We start from the raw sequence: 24,391 nt of genomic DNA on the forward strand, positions 1-24,391 counted from the left end.
ACATTTACATGTCAATTTGTTCACAAAAACTCTAAAAGCACTTAGACATTCCACGAAGGAACATTTCCCTTTTACTTTAAGAGTAAAATCATTGACACCAGTTGAAATGAAAGGGAATGAGAAAGAAATCCCTTTCTTTTATTAGCTTTATCTATAAAGTCTTTTGTCCCACATATGCGATTTCGTTTATACTGTGAACACAGTTCATAAGAAAACATTATTACAAAAATTATTTTAAAACATATCATACCCTAAACCATCCCTACTGAAATAAAGGGTGATTTGTTAAGAGCTTGATAACTTTTTTTTTAAAAAAAAACGCATAAAATTTGCAAAATCTCATCGGTTCTTTATTTGAAACGTTAGATTGGTCCATGACATTTACTTTTTGAAGATAATTTCATTTAAATGTTGACCGCGGCTGCGTCTTAGGTGGTCCATTCGGAAAGTCCAATTTTGGGCAACTTTTTCGAGCATTTCGGCCGGAATAGCCCGAATTTCTTCGGAAATGTTGTCTTCCAAAGCTGGAATAGTTGCTGGCTTATTTCTGTAGACTTTAGACTTGACGTAGCCCCACAAAAAATAGTCTAAAGGCGTCAAATCGCATGATCTTGGTGGCCAACTTACCGGTCCATTTCTTGAGATGAATTGTTCTCCGAAGTTTTCCCTCAAAATGGCCATAGAATCGCGAGCTGTGTGGCATGTAGCGCCATCTAGTTGAAACCACATGTCAACCAAGTTCAGTTCTTCCATTTTTGGCAACAAAAAGTTTGTTAGCATCGAACGATAGCGATCGCCATTCACCGTAACGTTGCGTCCAACAGCATCTTTGAAAAAATACGGTCCAATGATTCCACCAGCGTACAAACCACACCAAACAGTGCATTTTTCGGGATGCATGGGCAGTTCTTGAACGGCTTCTGGTTGCTCTTCACTCCAAATGCGGCAATTTTGCTTATTTACGTAGCCATTCAACCAGAAATGAGCCTCATCGCTGAACAAAATTTGTCGATAAAAAAAGCGGATTTTCTGCCAACTTTTCTAGGGCCCATTCACTGAAAATTCGACGTTGTGGCAGATCGTTCGTCTATTCATGATGAAATGTCAAAGCATACTGAGCATCTTTCTCTTTGACACCATGTCTGAAATCCCACGTGATCTGTCAAATACTAATGCATGAAAATCCTAACCTCAAAAGAATCACCCTTTAGTAAACATTGTTTGTAGGGTACCAGTGGAATAGGTTTGCGTGATAAACCGCATTTCCATATTTAAGAACATTAAGGGGTACATGTTTATGGGAATTTTATCACAATCAGAACAGATCTGTCTGATATTAGGAGCTATAGTTGATTCCGCACCTACAGATTTAGTATGCCATTAATATTGAGTCCATTATTAAGAAAGAGGGTAACAAATCCAAATTTGTGAATCTTGGGAAATATATCTATGTAAGAGCTGCATGCAAGTCTAGTTGCGATCGGCTAATAAAAAATTTGAAATTTGAGTAACATCGATTAATAATTCAATGTCCCAGCAAAAAAATTGGAAGTTCTTCCAAAGGCACAACTTTAAAAGCACTTCCATAAGATGCACTCCCAATGATGTTCTTTAGTTTAACTACCCAGGAAGTTATTTTAATTCAATTTTTTATAACTTTGGTTTTTCATACTTTTAATGGGTAATTTTAACTTTTTTGTTTCAAAAAGGTTAAAAACAGAGTAAGAATTAATAAAATGGTACAAATCATTTAAATTTTGTCGAAAAAAATGCTAAATCCAATCTGAAAAAATTGTGAAGTTTTGAAAATTGTTTAGATCAAACGTTTCCGACAAGCGTTAGAATCCATTAAAAATTATAAAAAATTATAAAAATTATTTATTTGACAAAATATCACCGAATTTTTTAATTTACATTGAATTCGGATCACACCTAAAGAAGTGATGCAAATTCAGTGCAACGGCTGTTGAAATGGAGGACTTCCGTCCTATGACAAGCCCATGTTAAATTCATTGCTTCTGCGTAAATTTTGCACCACTTCCGGATCCGAAAAGCACATTTTCATTACTTTTATGGCGACGCTTTTTTGCTGGGGTATTATGACCAAATTTGGGATGTATATATATGGGAGCTATGTCTAAATATGAACCGATTTGCAGGTTTGGTCGATACTTTGTGCTAAATTTGAGTAAGATCGGTTAATAAATAAGACTATTATGGTTTTGTCAAAACTTTGTTTCTATTCAAAAATTTACCAAAATTTCATTTCTATAGAAAATTTTCTCAAAATTTTATTTCTATAGAAAATTTTCTGAAAATTTTATGTCTATAGAAATTTTGTCAAAATTCTATTTCTATAGAAATTTTGTCAAAATTTTATTTCTATACAAAATTTTGTCAAAATTTTATTTCTATACAAAATTTTGTCAAAATTTTATTTCTAATTGAAAATTTTCTCAAAATTTTATTTCTAATAGAAATTTTTTTTAAAAATTTTATTTCTAATAGAAAATTTGCTCAAAATTTTATTTCTATAGAACAATTTTTCAAAATTTTATTTCTACAGAAAATTTACTCAAAGTTTTTTCTCTATAGTAAATTTTGTCAAAATTTTATTTCTATAGTAAATTTTGTCAAAATTTTATTTCTATAGTAAATTTTGTAAAAAAATATTTGTAAGGAAAATTTTGTCAAAATGTTATTTCTATATAGAAAATTTTGTCAAAAAATTATTTCTATATAGAAAATTTTTTTATGGAAAATTTTGTCAAAATTTTATTTTTATATAGAAAATTTTGTCAACATTTTATTTTTATGGAAAATTTTGTCAAAATTTTTCATAGAAATAGAAAATAAAAAATTTTATTTCTATAGAAAATTTAATCTAAATTTTATTTCTATAGTAAATATTGTCAAAAATTTATTTGTATAGAAAATGTTGTCAAAATTTTATTTGTATATAGAAATTTTTGTCAAAATTGTATTGTTGTCTAAATTTTATTTCTATAAAAAATTATGACATTTTAACTGTTTTTTTCAAAATTTATAAGTATATTATGGAAAATCGGGTTATACATATAATTAAATATGAACCGATTTCCATGATTTTTTGCACATATAGTAGGTACTACAGAATATTGGAGTAACTCAACGTTGAGTAAGATTGATTGATGAATAAGCGTTTTATGACCAAATTTGGGAAAATGGGGCGATACATATATATGGGAGCTATATCTAAATCTAAACCGTTTTCAATGAAATTTAGCACAATCAAATGGTGGTAAATTAGATTACTTTGTAGCAAATTTGATCGGTTCGATCGGTTATTAAATGAGCGCAATCGGACCCCTCAATCTGATCCCATCGAAATCGGGCGCTACATATATATGGGAGCTATATCTAAATTTGATATGATTTCAATAAACTTCGCCATAGTGTAGTAGAGCGTCATATACCAAATTTCATCAAAATCGGTTAATAATTGCGAACGGAGTCCTGCGAATTACAAATACTTGGACAGACGGACATCCAGACGGGCGAACGGACACCAAGGGCTAGATCGACTCAGGAGGTGATTCTATGTCGATCGGTATATATTTTATCGGGTCTAAAATCAATATTTCTGGTAGGCACATTTTTTGGCAGATCAAAGTTATTATACCCTGACCACTATGTGGTGTAGGGTACAATAAAAGGAGGAAAATGATCTGTGGAATATGCTGACTTATATCAGGACTCTGATTCGAAATTTAGGGATTAAAACAGAAACTCAATTTTATATACATTTCTGAGCTACTATTGGCTTTTATCTATCTCCTATCTTATTGGGTAAATTATTCTCTTTTTCATACCCCTGATATGTAAAAGTTATAAATGTCCAGATTAATCACCGCATTATATTGACCAATTTTCAGAAATAGCAATAAAATCGAAATTCAACTTTACCATCTTTACTGAATTAGAATAACACGAGATTTTTAAAAAGAAAGCTTTTTGAGAATTCATAAAAGTATTCCTAAATGTTCAAAATTGGAATGATATAGCTATGCATTATTCATTGGAAGGCTTAGTCGATATGGGTCATGCCATATACATGTACCGTTTTTGGGAGTAATTCCCAAATATGAAGCCATTTTCAAAGTTCATGGTTTGTCAGAGAATATTTCAAAACATATTGCTCTTCCCTCGACTGGTATTTGTGAAAAGAAAGTGACTTTTTTGAGTTTTGCTAAAAAAAATAATCGGAGCCAAATCAAAAAATTTCCAAGGATGTAGTATCAGGTCGAACACATTACTCTTCTCTTGACTGGTATTTGTGCCAAGAAAGTGACCTTTTTTGAGTTTTGCTAAAAAAATTAATCGGAGCCAAATCAAAAAAATTCCATGGATGTAGTATCAGGGGAGCCACCGTGGTGCAATGGTTAGCATGTCCGCCTTGCTTACACAAGGTCGTGGGTTCGATTCCTGCTTCGAACGAACACCAAAAAGTTTTTCAGCGGTGGATTATCCCACCTCAGTAATGCTGGTTTCTGAGGGTTTCAAAGCTTCTCTAAGTGGTTTCACTTCAATGTGGAACGCCGTTCGGACTCGGCTTTTAAAAGGTGGTCCCTTGTCATTGAGCTTAACGTGGAATCGGGCAGCACTCAGTGATAAGAGAGAAGATCACCAATGTGGTATCACAATGTACTAAATAGTCTAAGTGAGCCTGATATATCGGGCTGCCACCTAACCTAACCTAACCTATCAGATCGAGCAATCCAACCGTGCACTTATTTCTTCTAAAAAAGTTGTAATATTTTCTTCAATCAAAAGGTTCATTGGCCTAGTAATTCATCATAGTACAGCCCTGTGATTGTTTTATATTTTTCCAGCAAGTCAATGTAGATCATAATCTGTTGATGAATTCTAGAAAATGGTCTTAGCCTTGCTCGCAGCATTTTTGCAGGCTGAGGGATACTACATCGACTTTTCCTTCGTGTCCGATGTCTAACAGTGACCTACTCTTTCATCGACTATCACGAAACGACGCAGACACTCCCTTATTGTGCTCCCACACAACGCCAAAAATACAGTTCTGAAATGGTTGGGGATTCGGTCTGGTCCAGGGTCCAATCTCAGTCTTGACTGAAAACCAAACCACATTTAAACCCTCTCAGTAATGCTGGTGATATTTCTGAGAGTTAGAGAAACTTGTTTCATCATAATGGGAAGAATCCAAGAGAAAAGTTCACCACTGTGATATAACAATGGACTAAATAGTCTAAGTGAGCCTGAAATAACGCCCTAACCTTAACGAACTGCCAATTAAAATTTCTTTATATTACCAATAGTATGAAAATTTTATTATAATCCTACATTACAGAACATCAATTAAAAAACCGATGTTTAGTAAATCGCAACCCTTTTGCATATCACACAGGGACCTATTCATATTTCGTAGTGTGTTAGTTCTATTCGCGTTGCGTGTGGCTTTGATTAGAGAGAGAGAACATACCCATGTGTACATTTAAAGTATGTTGTCACTTGATAACATTATAATATTTTCTGTTTTTTTTTTTGCGCAATACAAACAAAGATGTGAAATCGTATATAGAACACACTTTGCCGCTAGAGCAAACTAAGCTTTCACTTCAGACAACAGAAGGGGAAAGTTTAAAAGGGATTGAAATCACAACCAAACTCACACTCTCTGTTTTTTATTCTGTGAATATGTGTCAATTGAATGAAAATGTGTTGCCACTTTTCTATGGTCTTTTTTCACATTTTCCCCCTAGAAAATATTTGCACAAAGAGATTTTTATCTATATACCAGCTTAAATATAAGAAGTGAAGAAAAGAAGGGTTTCACAGTAAAATATAAGAAAAAAAAGCATTTTTTTTTACAAATATGGCATATGGGATACTCTATAAGCGACAAAAGAAAAAAATCAAATTTTATAATAAACAAAAGTGAACGTTTAGAAAAAAAAATATAATTTTTGAAAATATTAATTACATTCTTCCCCCAAAATTAATTTTATGCTTCTGGAAAAAGAAATCCTATAATATCATATTATTGTAGGAATATCTTGATTTGCCTCATATCTTATGTATTAACCCATATGCAAGAATCAATTTCACACTAGCTGTATGCGCAGCCCATTGCTTCAACACCACAATATGTTATGTCAATGCTAGCAATAATTTCCTAAGAAAAGGGGGTGTCAATCGAACAAAAGACATAATGCGTATATCTTTAATGGAAAAAGGAAAATATGTTAACCACTTTCAAAAGCAAGAGAAACACAAACGCTACAACATTTTGTATTAGAAATGGTAAACTCTTCTACCACAAACATTCAAGATATTTTCTAGATTTATTCATATGAATATCTTTATTGAGGTTATTATCATAGTTTTGTATGTATAAACTGATACTTACATAAATAACATAATCCTTGGGATTGTGGGCATTTGTGCCACACACATACAACCGATTGCCTTGCATTTTTTGGATTACGCGAATGTGATTTTTACAATCGAAAACCTAAAATATAAGAGGGGAAACATATTAATTATATAAAATTATTATTACATTTATTTATTAGAACTAGCATAACATATAAGGTAATGAGTAAATTAAAAATTAAGAAATGGTGCTGGGTATTGCCAGGACGAAGCTCAAGTACTATCCATACTGAATTTGAAGTCTTAAACCGCATTGTGGAAAATATTCAATAACTTAACAATCCAGCAGTCTCAAACCCCATTTTGGAAAATATTCAATACATACAACCCAGCAAAAAAAAAAAAAAATTCCAAAATAGTAGTTTGGATCCCCAACTTGTGATCCGGAGGTACTGCAAACTTTGATCATCTAAGATGAATTTTACAAGGACTTGTCATAGGTCGGATGTAGTTCGTTTTCGGATCCTTTGCATTGCTTTAGAAGTTGTGCCTTTGAATTTAAGTTGAATGAAGAAATTAAAAAAATCCCCAATTTCTCCTTTTATTTTTATCAATATTTTTTATTATATTTTTATATTCTTAATTATCTAATTTTTACAATTTGAAATACGTTGAACACGAAGCGTCAAAACGTCAATTTAAGTGTTTATGATATGATCATAATATGACCCAAAAGCATTACATTCTAACTACTTCTCGAGATTTTCTTTATTAGTATGAATGAGAAAATAATGAAAACAGGTTCTATTCTTTTTTTGCGACATTTAATTGTCCAAAATTTTAAATTTTTACCTTAAACCACCAACTAGCGTATTTTCTAAGACTGTTTCAAAAGAACTCCATTGGATATGGAAAAAAAATTGATGGAGAATTCCATCGAACTTCTATGAAAGTAAAAAAGTCAATAGGCACAGGTTCAAATTTCCACTAGGGTAAAATTTTAAATTCTTGTTTTTATACCCTTCACCCCTATGGTGAAGGGTATAAATTATGAGGATATATTAACATTGTCATTCTGTTTGTAATACATCGAAATATTGCTCTCAGACCCCATAAAGTATGTATATTTTTTGGGTGGTGGTGAAATTCTGAGTCGATCTAAGCATGTCCATCCAACCGTCCGTCCGTCTGTTGAAATCACGCTAACTTCCGAACGAAATAAGCTATCGACATGAAACTTGGCACAAGTAGTTGTTTTTTATTGGTGTAATTCACTTTTACGTATAGCCCCATTATAAACGGTCCGTTTATCTGGAGGTCCTCCATATTTGGCTTGAGGATCCTCTAAGAGAAGCATATTTCATCCGATCTGGCTGAAATTTGGTACATGGTGTGGGTATATGGTCTCTAATAACCATGCAAAAATTGGTCGACATCGGTCCATAATTATATATAGCCCGCATATAAACCGATCCACAGATTTGGCTTGCGGAGCCTCTAAGAGAAGCATATTTCATCCGATCTGGCTGAAATTTGGTACATGGTGTTGGTTTATGGTCTCTCACATCGGTCCAAGCAAAAATTGGTCGACATCGGTTTATGGTCTCTCACATCGGTCCAAGCAAAAATTGGTCGACATCGGTCAATAGTTATACATAGCCCCCATATAAATCGATCCCCAGATTTGGCTTACGGAGCCTCAAAGTGAAGCAAATTCCATCTGATTCGGTTCAAAATTAGGACGTGGTGTTAGTATATGGTCTCTAACAACCATGCAAAATTGGTCCATATCGGTCCATAATTATATATAGCTCTTATATAAACCGATCCCCAGATTTGACCTCCGGAGCCTCTTGGAGGAGCAACATTCATCCGATCCGGTTTAAATTTTGTACATTTCGCTAGTGTATGGCCCATAAGAACCATGCCAAAATTGGTCCGTATCGATATATATTATATATAGAACCCAAAAATTTTAAATTTCTATAGAAAATTTTGTCAAAAATTTTTTTCTATAGAAAATTTTGTCAGAATTTTATTTCTATAGATAATTTTGTCAGAATTTTATTTCTGTAGAAACTTTTGTTATTTCTATAGAAAATTTATGACGCATTTCATAGTTGGAGAGGAATATTTTAAATCTGTTAAAACATCAAGGATTCTACAAATCTACCAAACAGTACAAAATCTGCCATTTTTAATAGACTCGTGTTCGTATTTTTATATATACCCATATATAGCGACCCCCATATTTCAAATCTGGCTCTATAAGTACCGCAGAAAAGTTCATATCGGTTCGTAATTATTTATTTCCTATATATACCGGTCAAGAACTGAATACATACGTATTTAATCGACCTTTCTTTTGACTACTATATATCCCGCATGGACTAACGTACAATTTAGAAGATGATGTTAAGAAGAAGCTATCGGCCGCAACCCAAGTAATTTAATTGTGGGTGACCGTCTTTAGTAGAAGTTTCTACGCAATCCATGGTGGAGGCTTCATAAGATTCGGCCTGGCCGAACTTACGGCCGTATAAACATGTTTTTATACCCTCCATCATAGGATGGGGGTAAATTAACTTTGTCATTCCGTTTGTAACACATCGAAATATTGCTCTAAGACCCCATAAAGTATATATATTCTGGGTCGTGGTGAAATTCTGAGTCGATCTAAGGATGTCCGTCCGTCCGTCTGTTGAAATCACGCTAACTTCCGAACGAAACAAGCTATCGACTTGAAACTTGGCACAAGTAGTTGTTATTGATGTAGGTCGGATGGTATTGAAAATGGGCCATATCGGTCCACTTTTACGTATAGCCCCCATATAAAGGGACCCTCAGATTTGGCTTGTGGAGCCTCTAACAGAAGCATATTTCATCCGATCCGGCTGAAATTTGGTATATGGTGTTGGTATATGGTCTCTAACAACCATGCAAAAATTAGTCCACATAGGTCCATAATTATATATAGCCCCCATATAAACCGATCCCCATATTTGGCTTGCGGAGCCTAAAAGAGAAGCAAATTTCATCCGATCCGGCTGAAATTTGGTACATAGTGTTGGTATATGGTCTCTAACAACCATGCAAAAATTGGTTCACATCGGTCCATAATTATATATAGCCCCCATATAAACCGATCCCCAGATTTGGTTTGCGGAGCCTCAAAGAGAAGAAAATTTCAAATTTTATTCGGTTCATAATCATGGTTGCCACTCGAGCCAAAAATAATCTACCAAGATTTTATTTCTATAGAAAATTTTGTCAAAAGTTTATTTCTATAGAAAATTTTGTTAAAATTTTATGTCTGTAGAAATTTTTGTCAAAATTTTCTTTCTATAGAAAATTTTGTCAAAATTTTTATTTCTATAGAAAATTTTGTGAAAATTTTATTTCTATAGAAAATTTTGTTAAAATTTTATTTCTGTAGAACATTTTGTCAAAATTTTATGTCTACTTTGTCAAACTGAATTATATACGTATTGGATCGATCTTTTTTGATTTAATATATACCACGTATGGACTTACATATAATTCAGAAGATGGTGTTAGGAGGTTTTGGACGTAACGTTGACCTCTCCGGAACTGAATGATAAGATATCTGAGTGGCAAGTTTTGAGGGAACATAGCTTCTCAGATCATCGCTACATCAGTTTCAAATTTGATGTTCATATCACCAAGATCATATTTCCGCCAAATGTTAGGAAAGCTGACTGGAATAGGTATAGGGAATCGTTCAATTTGATGATACCGGAAGTGCCGGAGATAAATATGGGCACTGTGCAAGATATCGAACACGCAGTGGAGCGGATTACTAAGGCCTTCAACATGTCACTGAAAGCTGCATGCCCTAGAGGAAAGCCAAGGGGAAAAAATCGGCCGCCATGGTGGACTACGGAGTTAAGTAATATGAGGAAATCCTGCAGGAAGCTCTTTAACAAAGCAAAGTCCACAAGAGCTCCGGAGGATTGGGACACTTACAAGATGAATCTGAGAGAATATAAACGAGAACTGAGAAGGTCTCAACAAAACTCTTGGGATGATTACTGTAGCAGTATTGAGAATACGTCAGAGGCTTCCACGGAAGGTACTAGCATCCACTAACACCGCTCCAGGTTTCATTAAAACATCGGAGGGAAATTTGACAACGTCCAGTGAGGAGACGTTGGAGGTACTTTTGGACACACACTTCCCTGGAAATCAGACGGTTGAACCATGTTCCGGCGGTGTAACAGAGGCTCAGCGATCATTTCCTATCGAGGAAATTGTGTCGGAATCTAGAATAAAATGGGCTTTAAATAGCTTTGGACCATTCAAATCCCCCGGACCTGATGGAATTACTCCGGCGGAGTTACAGGCAGTGGCTGGAAGAATTATCCCCTGGTTGACGGTGATATATAAACAATGTGTAAACTTAGCATATATTCCAGAAAAGTGGAGGGAAACAAAAGTCGTCTTCATACCTAAAGCAGGAAAAGCCTCTCACTCGAGTGCGAAGGATTTCCGACCAATCAGCTTATCCTCATTCCTACTTAAGACCCTGGAGAGGATGATAGACATGTATCTTAGAACTACCGTGGATTCAGGTTTGCTCTCGAAACGACAGCATGCATACTCGAAGGGCAGGTCTACTGAGACCGCATTACATGAACTAGTCAGCTTTATTGAAAGCTCACTATTTATCAAAGAATACACAATCGTGGCATTTCTAGACATCGAAGGGGCGTTCAATAACGTCCATCCGAGCTCGATATTAAATGGACTGACAACTCTGAATGTTGATCCAGGTATTCTTAGGCTGTTAGACGAACTTCTAATGAAGAGACGTATTTCAGCCACACTAGGGCAAGCAAACATACAAAGGTATGTGAACAGAGGCACTCCCCAAGGAGGAGTTCTATCACCTCTTCTTTGGAATGTTGCTATAAACAACCTTCTGGTTTCTCTAGAAAAAGAAAGGATAAAAGTGGTGGCATACGCAGATGATGTGGCGCTAGCAGTCAGGGGAAAATTCCCATCCACAATCAGAGATATTATACAGAGAGCTCTCCGGATGACTGAGAAATGGGCGAAAGATAATGGTCTTGGTGTAAATCCAGCAAAGACAGAAATAGTCATGTACTGCAAAGATCGCAAAACTCCCACGGTTAGGCCCATTTCCTTAGGGGGTACTGAAATTCCCTTTGGTGAGTGTGCAAAATACCTTGGCGTTATTTTGGACAGGAAGCTGAATTTTAGGCTTAGAATTGAAGAGAGGGCGAGAAAAGCCACGGTAGCTTTGTACTCGTGCAAAAAGGCAATAGGGAAAAAGTGGGGACAAAGACCAAAAATTGTGCATTGGCTATACACGGCAGTGGTTAGACCTATAATGCTATATGGTGTTGTAGTCTGGTGGCCGGCACTTCAGAAACCGACTTGTTTAGATAAAGTTCAGCGTATGGCGAGCTTATGTATCTCAGGCGCATTTAGTAAGGCAGGAACAGACTCCCTTAATGTCATGCTACATCTATTGCCTTTAGACATATTGGCCAAACAGTCAGCTGCAACAACGGCTGTGCGGTTGCGCGAGCTATCGCTGTGGTCGGAAAAAATGTACGGTCATAGTTCGGTCCTCAAAGTAATGCCAGATGTGCCTAACGTAGTGGATTACACCCTGGCAAAACCACTTTTCGACAAAAAGTTTGAAACTCTAATTCCCAACAGTGAGGCGTGGTGTACACAGACCCCGGGCAATAAAAGATATATAGATTTCTATACTGATGGCTCCAAATTGAATGGACAAGTGGGGTTCGGAGTATATTCTAAAGATCTGGAAATTCGAATAGCGAAAAGATTACCTAATCACTGTAGTGTTTTTCAGGCTGAAATATTGGCAATAAGAGAGGTGGTGAATTGGCTGAGAAGTAATGTTCCAACAAATATTGGCATTAATATATACTCAGACAGTCAACCTGCAATAAAATCCTTGGACTCTGTGTTCCTTAACTCAAAAACGGCCATAGACTGCCGCAAATCTCTCAACGAGATGGCTGAGCAGTACAATATTCACCTAATATGGGTGCCTGGTCATAGGAACATACCGGGGAACTGTGAAGCAGATGTGTTAGCAAGGCTAGGAACTACCTTACATATTCCAGGGGAACTAGAATCTGTTGGTATGCCTCTGGCCACCTGCAAGCTCTTACTGCGTGAGAAGGCTGTTATGATGGCCAATATTCGATGGGAAAATTGCAAGGGTTGTAACGACACCAAGCAAATATGGCCCCATTTAAACTTAAACCGCACACTAGATATGCTAGTGTTCTCAAGGCGTCAGATAGCACTCCTAATATCTGCTATAACGGGTCGCTGCCTGATAGGCGAATTTGCAAAAACTATAGGTGCGAAGTATAATGACTATTGTATAAGCTGTCATGACGTGGAGGAAAAGGAATCAATTAAACACCTCTTGTGTGAGTGTCCTGCTTTTTGTGTAAGGCGTAAGCGAATTTTAGAAGCATATAGCTTTAGATTACTGGCTGACCTGGAAAACGTTAACTTAAGCAGTTTGTTAATGTTTTTGGAGCAATCTGGTTGGTTCCACAAAAGTTAATAATAGAGAAGGTTCAGTGGTTAAGACTAGAAGTGCCCATATGTAATAGGTACTTTTAGTTAAATGTGGTATCACAATGGACTGAATAGTCTAAGTGAGCCTGAAATTTAATCGGGCTGCCACTTTAACCTAACCTAACCTAACCTAGGAGGTTTTAAGATACCTTGCCATCGACAAGCGTTACCGCAACTTAAGTAATTCGATTGTGGATGGCAGTGTTTAGATGAAGTTTCTACGCAATCCATGATGGAGGGTACATAAGCTTCGGCCTGGCCGAACTTACGGCCGTACATACTTGTTTTTTTTTTTTACTTTTTTGTTGATTTTCTAATCTATTTTACGACATTTTATTGTCCAAATTTTAAATTTTCACTTTAAATCGCCAAGTAGTGTATATTCCAAGTCTGGTCTAAAACAATTTCATTGGATATGGAATAAAATTGATGGATGGTCCCGGGATGCTCTTAAAAACGAAATGTTTGTGGAGGAACTTCTATATACGGCCGTAGGTTAGACCAGCACCAATCTTAAAACTGTAAAAACTGTCATCCACAATCGAATAAAGGAAGGAAGCCCTGGTGATCGGTTTACATGGGGGTTATATATAATTATAGACCGATATGGACCAATTTATGCACGGTTATTAGAGACCATGCACTTACATCACGTATCAAATTTCAAATGGATTGGATAAAATTTACTCCTCCCAGTGGCTCCCCAAGCCAAACCGTACATAAATTGCAGTATCTAGAAGACCAGAAACGGGAGGTCGTCCTATATTGGGGCTATACCAAAACATGAACCTATAAACACTATGTTCGGCACAGCAATTTGTGGTCATAGATTTCGTGAGTTAGGAAACTCGGATAGAAGTCGCAGTATCCAGAAGCCCAAGATACTAAATTAGAAGACAGGGATTTTACCAAACTATGAACAGATGTATATCTAATTCGATGCTGGTCATTGTGAACCTAAATTACATCCAGATTTTGAACTTCAAGCAAATTGGATAAATATTGGGTGTCTAGAAGCCTAAGAAACCTAATCGAAGAGTCGGTTTAAATGTCAAAATAATCAAGGCCTCGACCGATATAACCTATTTTCGAACTTCACATACAAAATACGAAAAGTCAAAGTAGATTTTTTTTATAATCTACAAAATCTGAAGTTTGGCAAAATCTACTAACCGACTTTTTTAGGGGATGTGAATTAATCGAAAAAAATCTCGCCAAAAAAGTAGTGAAAACGTTCTTTTTGCATCCGAAAGTGTTGCTTGTCATAGCCCATTTCAGCAGCTGTTGCACTGCATTTGCATTACTTCTTAATGATAAGGATATGAATCAAAACAAGTATATATGGCCGTAAGTTCGGCCAGGCCGAATCTTATGTACCCTCCACCATGGATAGCGTAGAAACTTCTTCGAAAGACTGTCATCCACAATCGAATTACTTGGGTTGTGGTATCCTAAATCGTTTTCTAAATTGTGAGTTAGTCCATACGTGGTATATATTAGACGAAAAAGGTATGTATAGGCAAGTCTACAAATAATTTAGCCGGATCGGATGAAATTTGCTTCTCTTAAAGGCTCCAAAAGCCAAATCGGGGGATCGGTTTATATGGGAGTTATATATAATTATGGACCGATGTGGACCAATTTTTGCATGGTTATTAAAGACGATATACTAACACCATGTACCAAATTTCAGCCGGATCGGATGAAATTTGCTTCTCTTAGAGGGTCTGCAAGCCAAATTTGGGGGTCCGTTTATATGGGGGCTATACGTAAAAGTGGACCGATATAGCCCATTTGCAGTACCATCCGACCTACATCAATAACAACTACTTGTGCCAAGTTTCAAGTCGATAACTTGTTTCGTTCGGAAGTTAGCGTGATTTCAACAGACGGACGGATGGACGGACATGCTCAGATCGACTCAGAATTTCACCACGACCCAGAATATATATACTTTATGGGGTCTTAGAGCAATATTTCGATCTGTTACAAACGGAATGACAAAGTTAATATACCCCCATCCTATGGTGGAGGGTATAAAAATTTTGTGATATTGTGCCAAATAAATCAAATCATTTAAATTTTGTCGAAAAATGCTAAATCGAATTCTTGCAAATACTTGAGGTCAAACGTGTCAGTCAAACCTTAGAATACATTAAAAATGATAAAAAAAATATAATAACTACATATTTATTTGGCAAACTATCACAAAATTGTTTAAGTCACATCCAAAACACTGAATTCGGATCACATCTTAAAAAGTGGTACAAATTCAGTGCAATGGCTATTAAAATGGTAGATATTCATCCAATGGAAATCCCATGTTATATTCATCGCATCTGCGCCAATTTAGCACCACTTCCGAAAAAAAAAAAACATTTTCACTACTTTTTTGGCAACTCTTTTTTTGTTGGTTGGTTAAAGTTGCGTTAAGCCTATTGGTATTCAGAATAAAAAAGTATTCTATATATGTGCCTTAGATATGACCTCTAAAGATCCTAGAAGCTTATATATTTTGTTCCACAATTTGGCACAATGTCATGTCGAAATTGCTAACTCCTCACCAACAATGAGATATTAAAAAAAAACTTTTTTCTAAAGAAAATACCATAGCATTATCAATTCGAATTTTAGCACATTGTTGTAAAAAGTTTAGCTGACCATACAACTTCAACGTCAATTTAAACCAATTTTGTAAGGATTTTTTCCTTTTGATATTGTTTTTTTTTTTTCGAAGTCTATTTTTTCTTTTGACAAATATATGGGAGAGTGTTCAAATAGTTTTTTAGTTGAAATAAATCTCTTAGATCTAATGGAAAATCTTACCGGAATACTCTTATTACAAATCAAATTTATAGCATTTCAATCCTATTCCTATATTTGCTTCAGCTTTTCAGGAGTTTTTTATCCATTTTTTTCGTTTTTTTTTTCATTCCTGGTGCTGCTGTTGTTGATCGAATCCTTACAAAGAATTCAGCTCTTAAATCGCATCCTATACACATACGATTGAAGGAAGGAAATCCAATATACATTTCGATCTTAAGTAGAAATAAGATAAGAAGAAATTGCTTTCCTCGCAAAGTACTTGAGACGTGTATAGTGGTAGTGCATATGTGTTCTTAATATTTGAAAGAAATGGAATCAGCAAATATGTTGGAAAGGCCAGGCAACACAAAAAATTCTTTCGATGTACATGGGACAGTAGGAAAAGGCGATTCTGTTTTTGGGACATTTAATTTAGCTATGGTTTTTCAATGATAAAAAATTAATTAGAGGTGATCTACAGCTAAGAACATATAGAGGCAAGTGAGAGTGATTCTAACCTGCGTCCCATAATTTTAAAATTTAATAAAAACACTGACTTGCGCTCTAATTGCTAAATTTCAGTAGTGATGTAGGAGAGCAATATATGACTTATAAAATTAGCCAAAGCGGATGGACTGAAGAAATCCATCGCGCGATTACATTATAAGCACACAAATGCATGCGACACCTAGAATGAAACGACATAGAAACAGGGTGTCTTTGGCAATAATGCTCAGGGCCGGACCCTGAGTCTATCAGTATGTCTGCCTATGAAAACATATTTTTGTTCAAAGTAAACATTTTAATTTAATTTTATTTTGACATATAGCTAAAATATAATTTTGCCCATATAAATATTTTCTATGACTAAAAATTTAAGTATGTATTTTCTGTCGAAGCAAACGTTAAGTAAAGATTAAGTTTATGTATTTTAGTAACGTACAAAAGTGTAAATAAAATAAGAAAAAAATTTTGTCAAAAAAGTCTTTATAAGACTAGAACATAAATTTACACGTTGCACGTACAATTTTTTACGGGGGTATTGGAGCTCAATTACTTGAATTGAACACAGCATGGTCGTAGTGTCCGACGAACAAGGATACTGATGAGTGTTGACAGTATTGACTCAACTATTGTCCACAAATTGGGACACGTTCGTGCCCAAAAATCCCCAACTCAAAAAAAAAAGTCCTCACAAAAACGACTTTGAGACATTTCTAATCCACAGACTCCATTTGTAATACTCGTGGACCTACTTTGGTAAGAAGAATGGGACAAAATCTAATTTTAGTTTAGTAGCTTCCTAGAATAGGCATAAATTTCTTAATTGGGCCTACATAATTAAGCGAAGTTATTTCATATTTTGAGGATCTTGTTAATTTTTAATTTACAGTGTTTTTTGTGGAATTTTATTTTTATTTCATCATGAGGAATCTCAATAAGAAGATTGGGACCAAGTCTCGTTTTGTTCTGTGGACTCCTGGAACAGACCTAAATTTGAGGGCGTCACGAACAGAATGTGACAGTTTTTACACTTATTTCATAAGAAATATAACCAAACTGTATAAAAAAAAAAAACAAAAGTGTTTTTATATATTGAGCATGAACACTGAAATTCCTTAATTGGACCTATATAATTAAGCGGAGTTATTTCATATTTTGGGGATTTTGTTAATTTTTAATTTGGGATGTTTTTTGTAAAATTTTATTTTTATTTCATCACAATGAATCTCAATAAGAAGATTGGGACCAAGTCTCGCTTTCGCTCTGTTGACCCCTGGAACAGACCTAAATTTGAGGGCGTTACAAACAGAATGTGACAGTTTTTACACTTATTCCATAAGAAATATAACCAAACAGTTTAAAAAACAAGTATATACAGTACTAAGTTCGGCCGGGCCGAATCTTAAATACCCACCACCATGAACCAAATATTAGGGTTACCTTTGAAATTTCAGGAGGGATTGAGGACTTGAGGACACTTCCCGAAGATAAATTTAAAGATTTCACCTATGAGGACTATATCAGATTCTGGATTTATAAGAACCATTTTTGTTTGAGTTTTAGAGGAATCATTAACATCTCTTGTAAGTGTGCAAGAAAATTATAAAATAACGTCTTGATTTGAAATCTTAAATCTGTAGGAGTAAAATCTGGAAATTTTACATTGAGTTTCAAGCAATTTTCATGATCAGTGCGCCTTCTACACCCTCAAGAAGTGAAGTCGGTCTATATGGAGGCATTACCAAATGGACCGATAAAAACTTAATCCGATGCACGTTTTTGTGAGCCTAAAATACCCGAATATTTACAATTTCAGGCAAATCAGATAAAAACTACGGTTTCTAGAAACACAAGGAGTTAAATCTGGAGATCGTTCTTATGGGGGCTATGCTAAAATACTCACCGTTTTCGGCACACCTCTTTATGACCCGAAAATACCTCTATATTTCCAATTTCAGGCAAATAGGATAAAAACTTCGGATTCTAGAAGCCCAAGAAGTAAAATCGGGAAATCGGTCTATATGGGGGCTATACCAAAATATGGACCGATACTCACCATTTTCGGCACACCTCTTTATAGTCCTAAAATACCTCTAGATTTCCAATTTCAGACAAATTGGATAAAAACTACGGTTTCTATAAGCCCAAGACCCCAAATCGGGAGTTCGTTTTATAAGGGGACCATAACAAAACATGGATCGATATTCACAATTTTTGGCGCACGTATTTGTGGTCCTACAATACCTCTAGATTTCCAATTTCAGGTAAATTGAATAAAAACTGCGGTTTCTATAAGCCCAAGAAGTAAAATCGGGAGATCGGTCTATGTGGGGGCTATACCAAAACATGGACCGATACTAACAATTTTTGCACACCTTTTTATGGTCATAAAATACCTCTAGTTTTCAAATTTCAGGCAAATTGGATAAAAACTACGATTTCTATAAGCCCAAGACCCCAAATCGGGAGGTCGGTTTATATGGGGACTATATCAAAACCTAGACCGATATAGCCCATCTTCGAACTTGACCTGTCTGCAGATAAAAGACGAGTTTGTGCAAAATTTCAGCACGATTGCTTCATTATTGAAGACTGTAGCGTGATTACAACAGACAGACAGACAGACAGACAGACAGACAGACGGACAGGCGGACAGACGGACCTCGTTATATCGTCTTAGAATTTCTCCCTGATCAAGAATATATATACTTTATATAGTCGGAAATCGATATTTCGATGTGTTACAAACGGAATGACAAACTTATTATACCCCCGTCATCATTCTATGGTGGTGGGTATAAAAATTGGGACACGTTCGTGCCCAGAAAGCCCCAACTAAAAAAAATCCCCAATACGACTTTGAGACATCTAATCCACAATCTCCATTTGTAATACTCGTGGACCTACTTTAGCAAGAAGATTAGTAGCCTCCTAGAACAGACCTAAATTCCTCAATTGGTTCTACATATTTATGCGGAGGTATTTCATCCCAGCAAAAAATTTGGAAGTTCTTCTAAAGGCACAACTTTAAAAGTTCTTCAAAAAATTTCCTCCCAAAGATGTTCTCTAGTTTAACTACAGAGGAAGATCTTTTAATTCAATTTTTTATAACTCGACTTTTTCATATTTTTAATGGGTATTTTAACTTTTTGTTGTATTTCAAATAAGTTAAAAACAGAGTAAGAATTAATAAAATGGTACAAATTATTAAAATTTTGTCGAAAAAATGCAATATCCATTCTAAGAAAATTGCGAATTTTTGAAGTCAAACGTTCCAGACAACCGTTAGAATGCATAAAAAATAATAAAAATATATTTAAATTGTTTATTTAGAAAAATATCATAAGCTTTTTTAATTCACATCCAAAACACTGAATTCGAATCACACCTTAAGAAGTGATACACATTCAGTGCAACAGCTGTTGAAATGGTGGACATCCGTCCTACGAAAAGCCCATGTTAAATTCATTGCTTCTGCGCCAATTTTGCACCACTTCCGGATCCAAAAAGAATATTTTCACTGCTTTTTTGGCGACGCTTTTTTGTTGGGATATTTTTGGGATTTTATTCAGTTTCAATTTGGTAAGTTTTTTGTGAAGTTGTATTTTTAAGCTACTATCTTTTTGGCAACATTGGTTTGAACAACTGACGCAATTTTCGTGTTTTTGTTTTCATTGTCAAACACCTATAAATCTATGCATCTATAAATCTTTTTTAAGAGCACTATATCATGCAAATCATAATTTTTGTAATACTAATTTCGAAAATTCAAAAAAAAAAAAAAATAATAATATAAAATAAAATAAAATCAAATTCCCATCCAGAAAAGAAAATCTTCCTAAAGTATAACAACGACAACAAAAAATTACACAAAGCATTGAAATCCCTACGAGAATATTATGTTCTCCATAATTTGTAACAATTTTCGACATTTCGCCCACTGTCAACAGATACCCAGAATATCTGTCTTTAATAGAAAATAAAAAGCTTTGTACGACACTGTGTCATAGCGTACATGAAGCTGAGTATGTACACTTACGGACACACTTGCAGGCAATCACAAATAGAGCCCTATGTCATACGACAACGACGACAAAACAGAAAATTATTTGAAATGTTGCAGAAAAAAATTCAATTGTGCAACAATGAAGGCAAAGAAAATTGCTTGCATTGCTTGCTGAGCCACAACGCTCACACATCCAAATATACTGCGCTATACAAATGCGTGTGCACAGTGCGTTGGTACGAATAAGTAATGGCAGCCAAAGCCAACGGAGACATCGTCAATACTCATACGCACCGATAAACCACCGAACAATTGAAAGCAAACAAATGTGCATTATGTGAAGTGAAGGGTTGAACGTTCTACAGATCCTTCCTATTTTTTGTGTGTTATTGTTGTTAGCTTTATAGATAAGTGTACGTGTGTTGGTATCCCTATATGATTCTGACACTTTTCTACCATCATCCTTTGGAGTGTCTGCGTGCGAATGTGTGTGTGTTTGTATGTGACCGCTTTATCTATTTACAAAATATTTCAACTTAAGAGTGGCAGCAACTAAAAAAAAAACTGAAAAGCTCAGCTGTTTGGGTCTATTAATGTTGGTTTGAGGGGTAAAAACCAGCAGCAACAGCATAGAAAAATGCATGCGGTTATGCAACCATGAGATATTGTTTGCTATATCTTCCAATATGATGACTTTGTCAATGTGCTTATTGCTGTTAAACTACAAGAAAATAATAAATAAATAAAATTGAAACAAAATCTGGTTTACTTTAGTACTGAGACAACAAAAAAAAATGGTTTTTGGCAGAGCATAACGAAAATTGAAAACTAGAAATTGCAATGGGGGGAAAAGACATGTATAGTTTATGATTGATCGAATAATGCTAATGTAAAATGGACCATTGTTGATAAAGTCTTCTGATATATAGAAATGTCGGTAACTCAAGAAGATAGGCCTTCCCTAAATAAATTGAGTGCCCGATAGAATCTTGACTAAGGTCCATGACTGTGTCAATCAAACAAGATAACCATTACTACATGCTATTTTGTACGGCCCTACAAAATAAGTACCCATGAAAAATATCCCCAAAATAAACAAGTAAGGAAAGTCTAAAGTCGGGCGGGGCCGACTATATTATACCATGCACCACTTGTAGATTCACATTTTCGATACCATATCAAATCCGTCAAATCTGTTGGGTGCTATATATAAACTTTATGTTCCCATATACATATATTTAAATCTGACTCGATCTGGACAAAATTTGTTAGACATACTTAAATGCATACTTAAAATTTAAGTCGGCTAATGCCCTGGGGTGGAACAAAATGTTAGTAAAAGAAGTATATACAGCAGTAAGTTCGGCCGGGCCGAATTTTAAATACCCACCACCATGAACCAAATATTAGGATTTCCTTTGAAATTTCAGGAGGGCTTGAGGACACTTCCCGAATATAAATTTAAAAATTTCACCTATGAGGACTATATCAGATTCTGGATTTATAAGAACCATTTTTTTTGAGTTTTAGAGGAATCATTAACATCTCTTGTAAGTGTGCAAGAAAATTATAAAATAACGTCTTGATTTGAAATCTTAAATCTGTAGATTTTCACCAGAGAAGTAAAATCTGGAAATTTTACATTGAGTTTCAAGCAATTTTCATGATCAGTGCACCTTCTATACCCTCACGAAGTGAAGTCGGTCTATATGGAGGCATTACCAAATGGACCGATAAAAACTTAATCCGATACACGTTTTTGTGAGCCTAAAATACCAGAATATTTACAATTTCAGGCAAATCAAATAAAAACTACGGTTTCTAGAAACCCAAGGAGTTAAATCGGGAGATCGGTCTTATGGGGGCTATATTAAAATATGGACTCATCGTTTTCGGCACACCTCTTTATGACCCGAAAATACCTCTAGATTTCCAATTTCAGGCAAATAGGATAAAAAGTTCGGATTCTAGAAGCCCAAGAAGTAAAATCGGGAAATCGGCCTATATGGGGGCTATACCAAAATATGGACCTATACTCACCATTTTCGGCACACTTCTTTATGGTCCTAAAATACCTCTAGATTTCCAATTTCAGGTAAATTGAATAAAAACTGCGGTTTCTATAAGCCCAAGAAATAAAATCGGGAGATCGGTCTATATGGGGGCTATACCAAAAAATGGACCGGTACTCACAATTTTTGGCACACGTATTTGTGGTCCTACAATACCTCTAGATTTCCAATTTCAGGTAAATTGAATAAAAACTGCGGTTTCTATAAGCCCAAGAAGTAAAATCGGGAGATCGGCCTATATGGGGGCTATACCAAAACATGGACCGATACTCACCATTTTTGGCACACCTCTTTATGGTCATAAAATACCTCTAGATTTTAAATTTCAGGCAAATTGGATAAAAACTACGATTTCTATAAGCCCAAGACCCCAAATCGGGCGGTCGGTTTATATGGGGACTATATCAAAACCTGCACCGATATAGCCCATCTTCGAACTTGGCCTGCCTGCAAACAAAAGACGAGTTTGTGCAAAATTTCAGCACGATTGCTTCATTATTGAAGACTGTAGCGTAATTACAACAGACAGACAGACAGACGGACATCATTATATCGTCTTAGAATTTCTCCCTGATCAAGAATATATATACTTTATATAGTCGGGAATCGATATTTCGATGTGTTACAAACGGAATGACAAACTTATTATACCCCCGTCACCATTCTATGATGGTGGGTATAAAAATATGGGAAACATTCAAATCTGAAGCAATTTTTAGGCAACTTTGCAAAAGTCAATTTATGATTTATCGGTCGATAGATATGTATTAGACTTATAGGAAAATTGGAATAATTTTAACAAGTTTTCGACTTAGCAGTGTCGTTTTTACAAGGAAAATTTGGGTATTTTGGCCAATTTTGCCGAAATCACAAAAAACATATAAATGGGATTTATATCTAAATCAGAACCGATTTCAACCAAATTCGACACACTTTACGACACTATCAATTGAACTTCTTGTGCAAAATTTAAAGTAAATCAGGCGGAAATTCTGTCTTCTGGGGCCATATTAGTAGATATCGGGCGAAAGATATATATATGGGAGCTATATCTAAAACTTAACCGATTTCTTCCAAAATCAATAGGGTTCTATTCTGACTCAAAATACCTACTTGTGCCAAATTTGAAGTCGATTGGACATAAATTGTGACCTAGACTTTGATTACAAAAATGTGTTCACAGACTGACGGACGGACGGACATGGCTAGATCGACACAGGGGCCGACCCTGAACACAATTATCAAAGACACCAAACTTATAATACAGAAACTTATTTAACTGTGTTGCGCAGGGTATAAATATTGTAAACACAAGTGGTGGCGAAAATATGAAAAATTCACGACCGAAAAAAAACTTATTTTTATAGTATTTGTAGTATCACAATGGACTGAATAATCTAAGTGAGCCTGAATCTTAATCGGGCTGCCACTTTAACCTTTAACCTAGTATTTGTAGTAAAATTTTATTTAATATTGTGAAGACAAACTGGAGTGAAAAAATGAAAAAATCCCGAGTACTCTCAGGTTCCCTTTAAGATTCAAAATTTCCAGTTAATTCATATTTGCGTTCTACTTGCCAGACCATACATCACCAGTCAACATGGAGAATTAAAATTTCTATATCAGCCTCCAACCAAATTGGGTTTGGTCAATCCCATTCTATGGTATATGTGCTTAATACTTGCTTGAAATTAGGCTGCTGAGCTATTTTCGCAATAAATCGCATTTTTCACACCCAGTGCAAAATAACTTTGTTCCAGATGAATGTACCTACTACTAGAACAATAATTTTGCAAAAAGAATGTGAGTTCTTGACCAATATCTTTAGTAGACCATGAAAACATTTGAAGATAATGTAGTAGTAACGCAGTAGGAGCCACCGTGGTGCAATGGATAGCATGCCCGCCTTGTATACACAAGGTCGTGGGTTCGATTCCTGCTTCGACCGAACACCAACAAGTTTTTCAGCGGTGGATTATCCCACCTCAGTAATGCTGGTGACATT

At 35.4% G+C, this 24,391-nt stretch overlaps 1 protein-coding gene across 1 annotated transcript in view; it reads right to left on the bottom strand.

The window, feature by feature from the left end:
- Positions 1–24,391, bottom strand: part of Sema2a (Semaphorin 2a) — a 260,078-nt gene that overhangs the window by 47,402 nt on the left and 188,285 nt on the right. Inside the window, exon 6 of the mRNA XM_075310277.1 lies at positions 6,422–6,526. Within this exon, the coding sequence (XP_075166392.1) occupies positions 6,422–6,526 (105 nt within the window). The remainder of the gene's footprint in view (positions 1–6,421; positions 6,527–24,391) is intronic.

Source organism: Haematobia irritans, chromosome 5 (genome assembly GCF_050003625.1).
Source record: "Haematobia irritans isolate KBUSLIRL chromosome 5, ASM5000362v1, whole genome shotgun sequence".
In the NCBI taxonomy this organism is placed as follows: Eukaryota; Metazoa; Arthropoda; class Insecta; order Diptera; family Muscidae; genus Haematobia; species Haematobia irritans.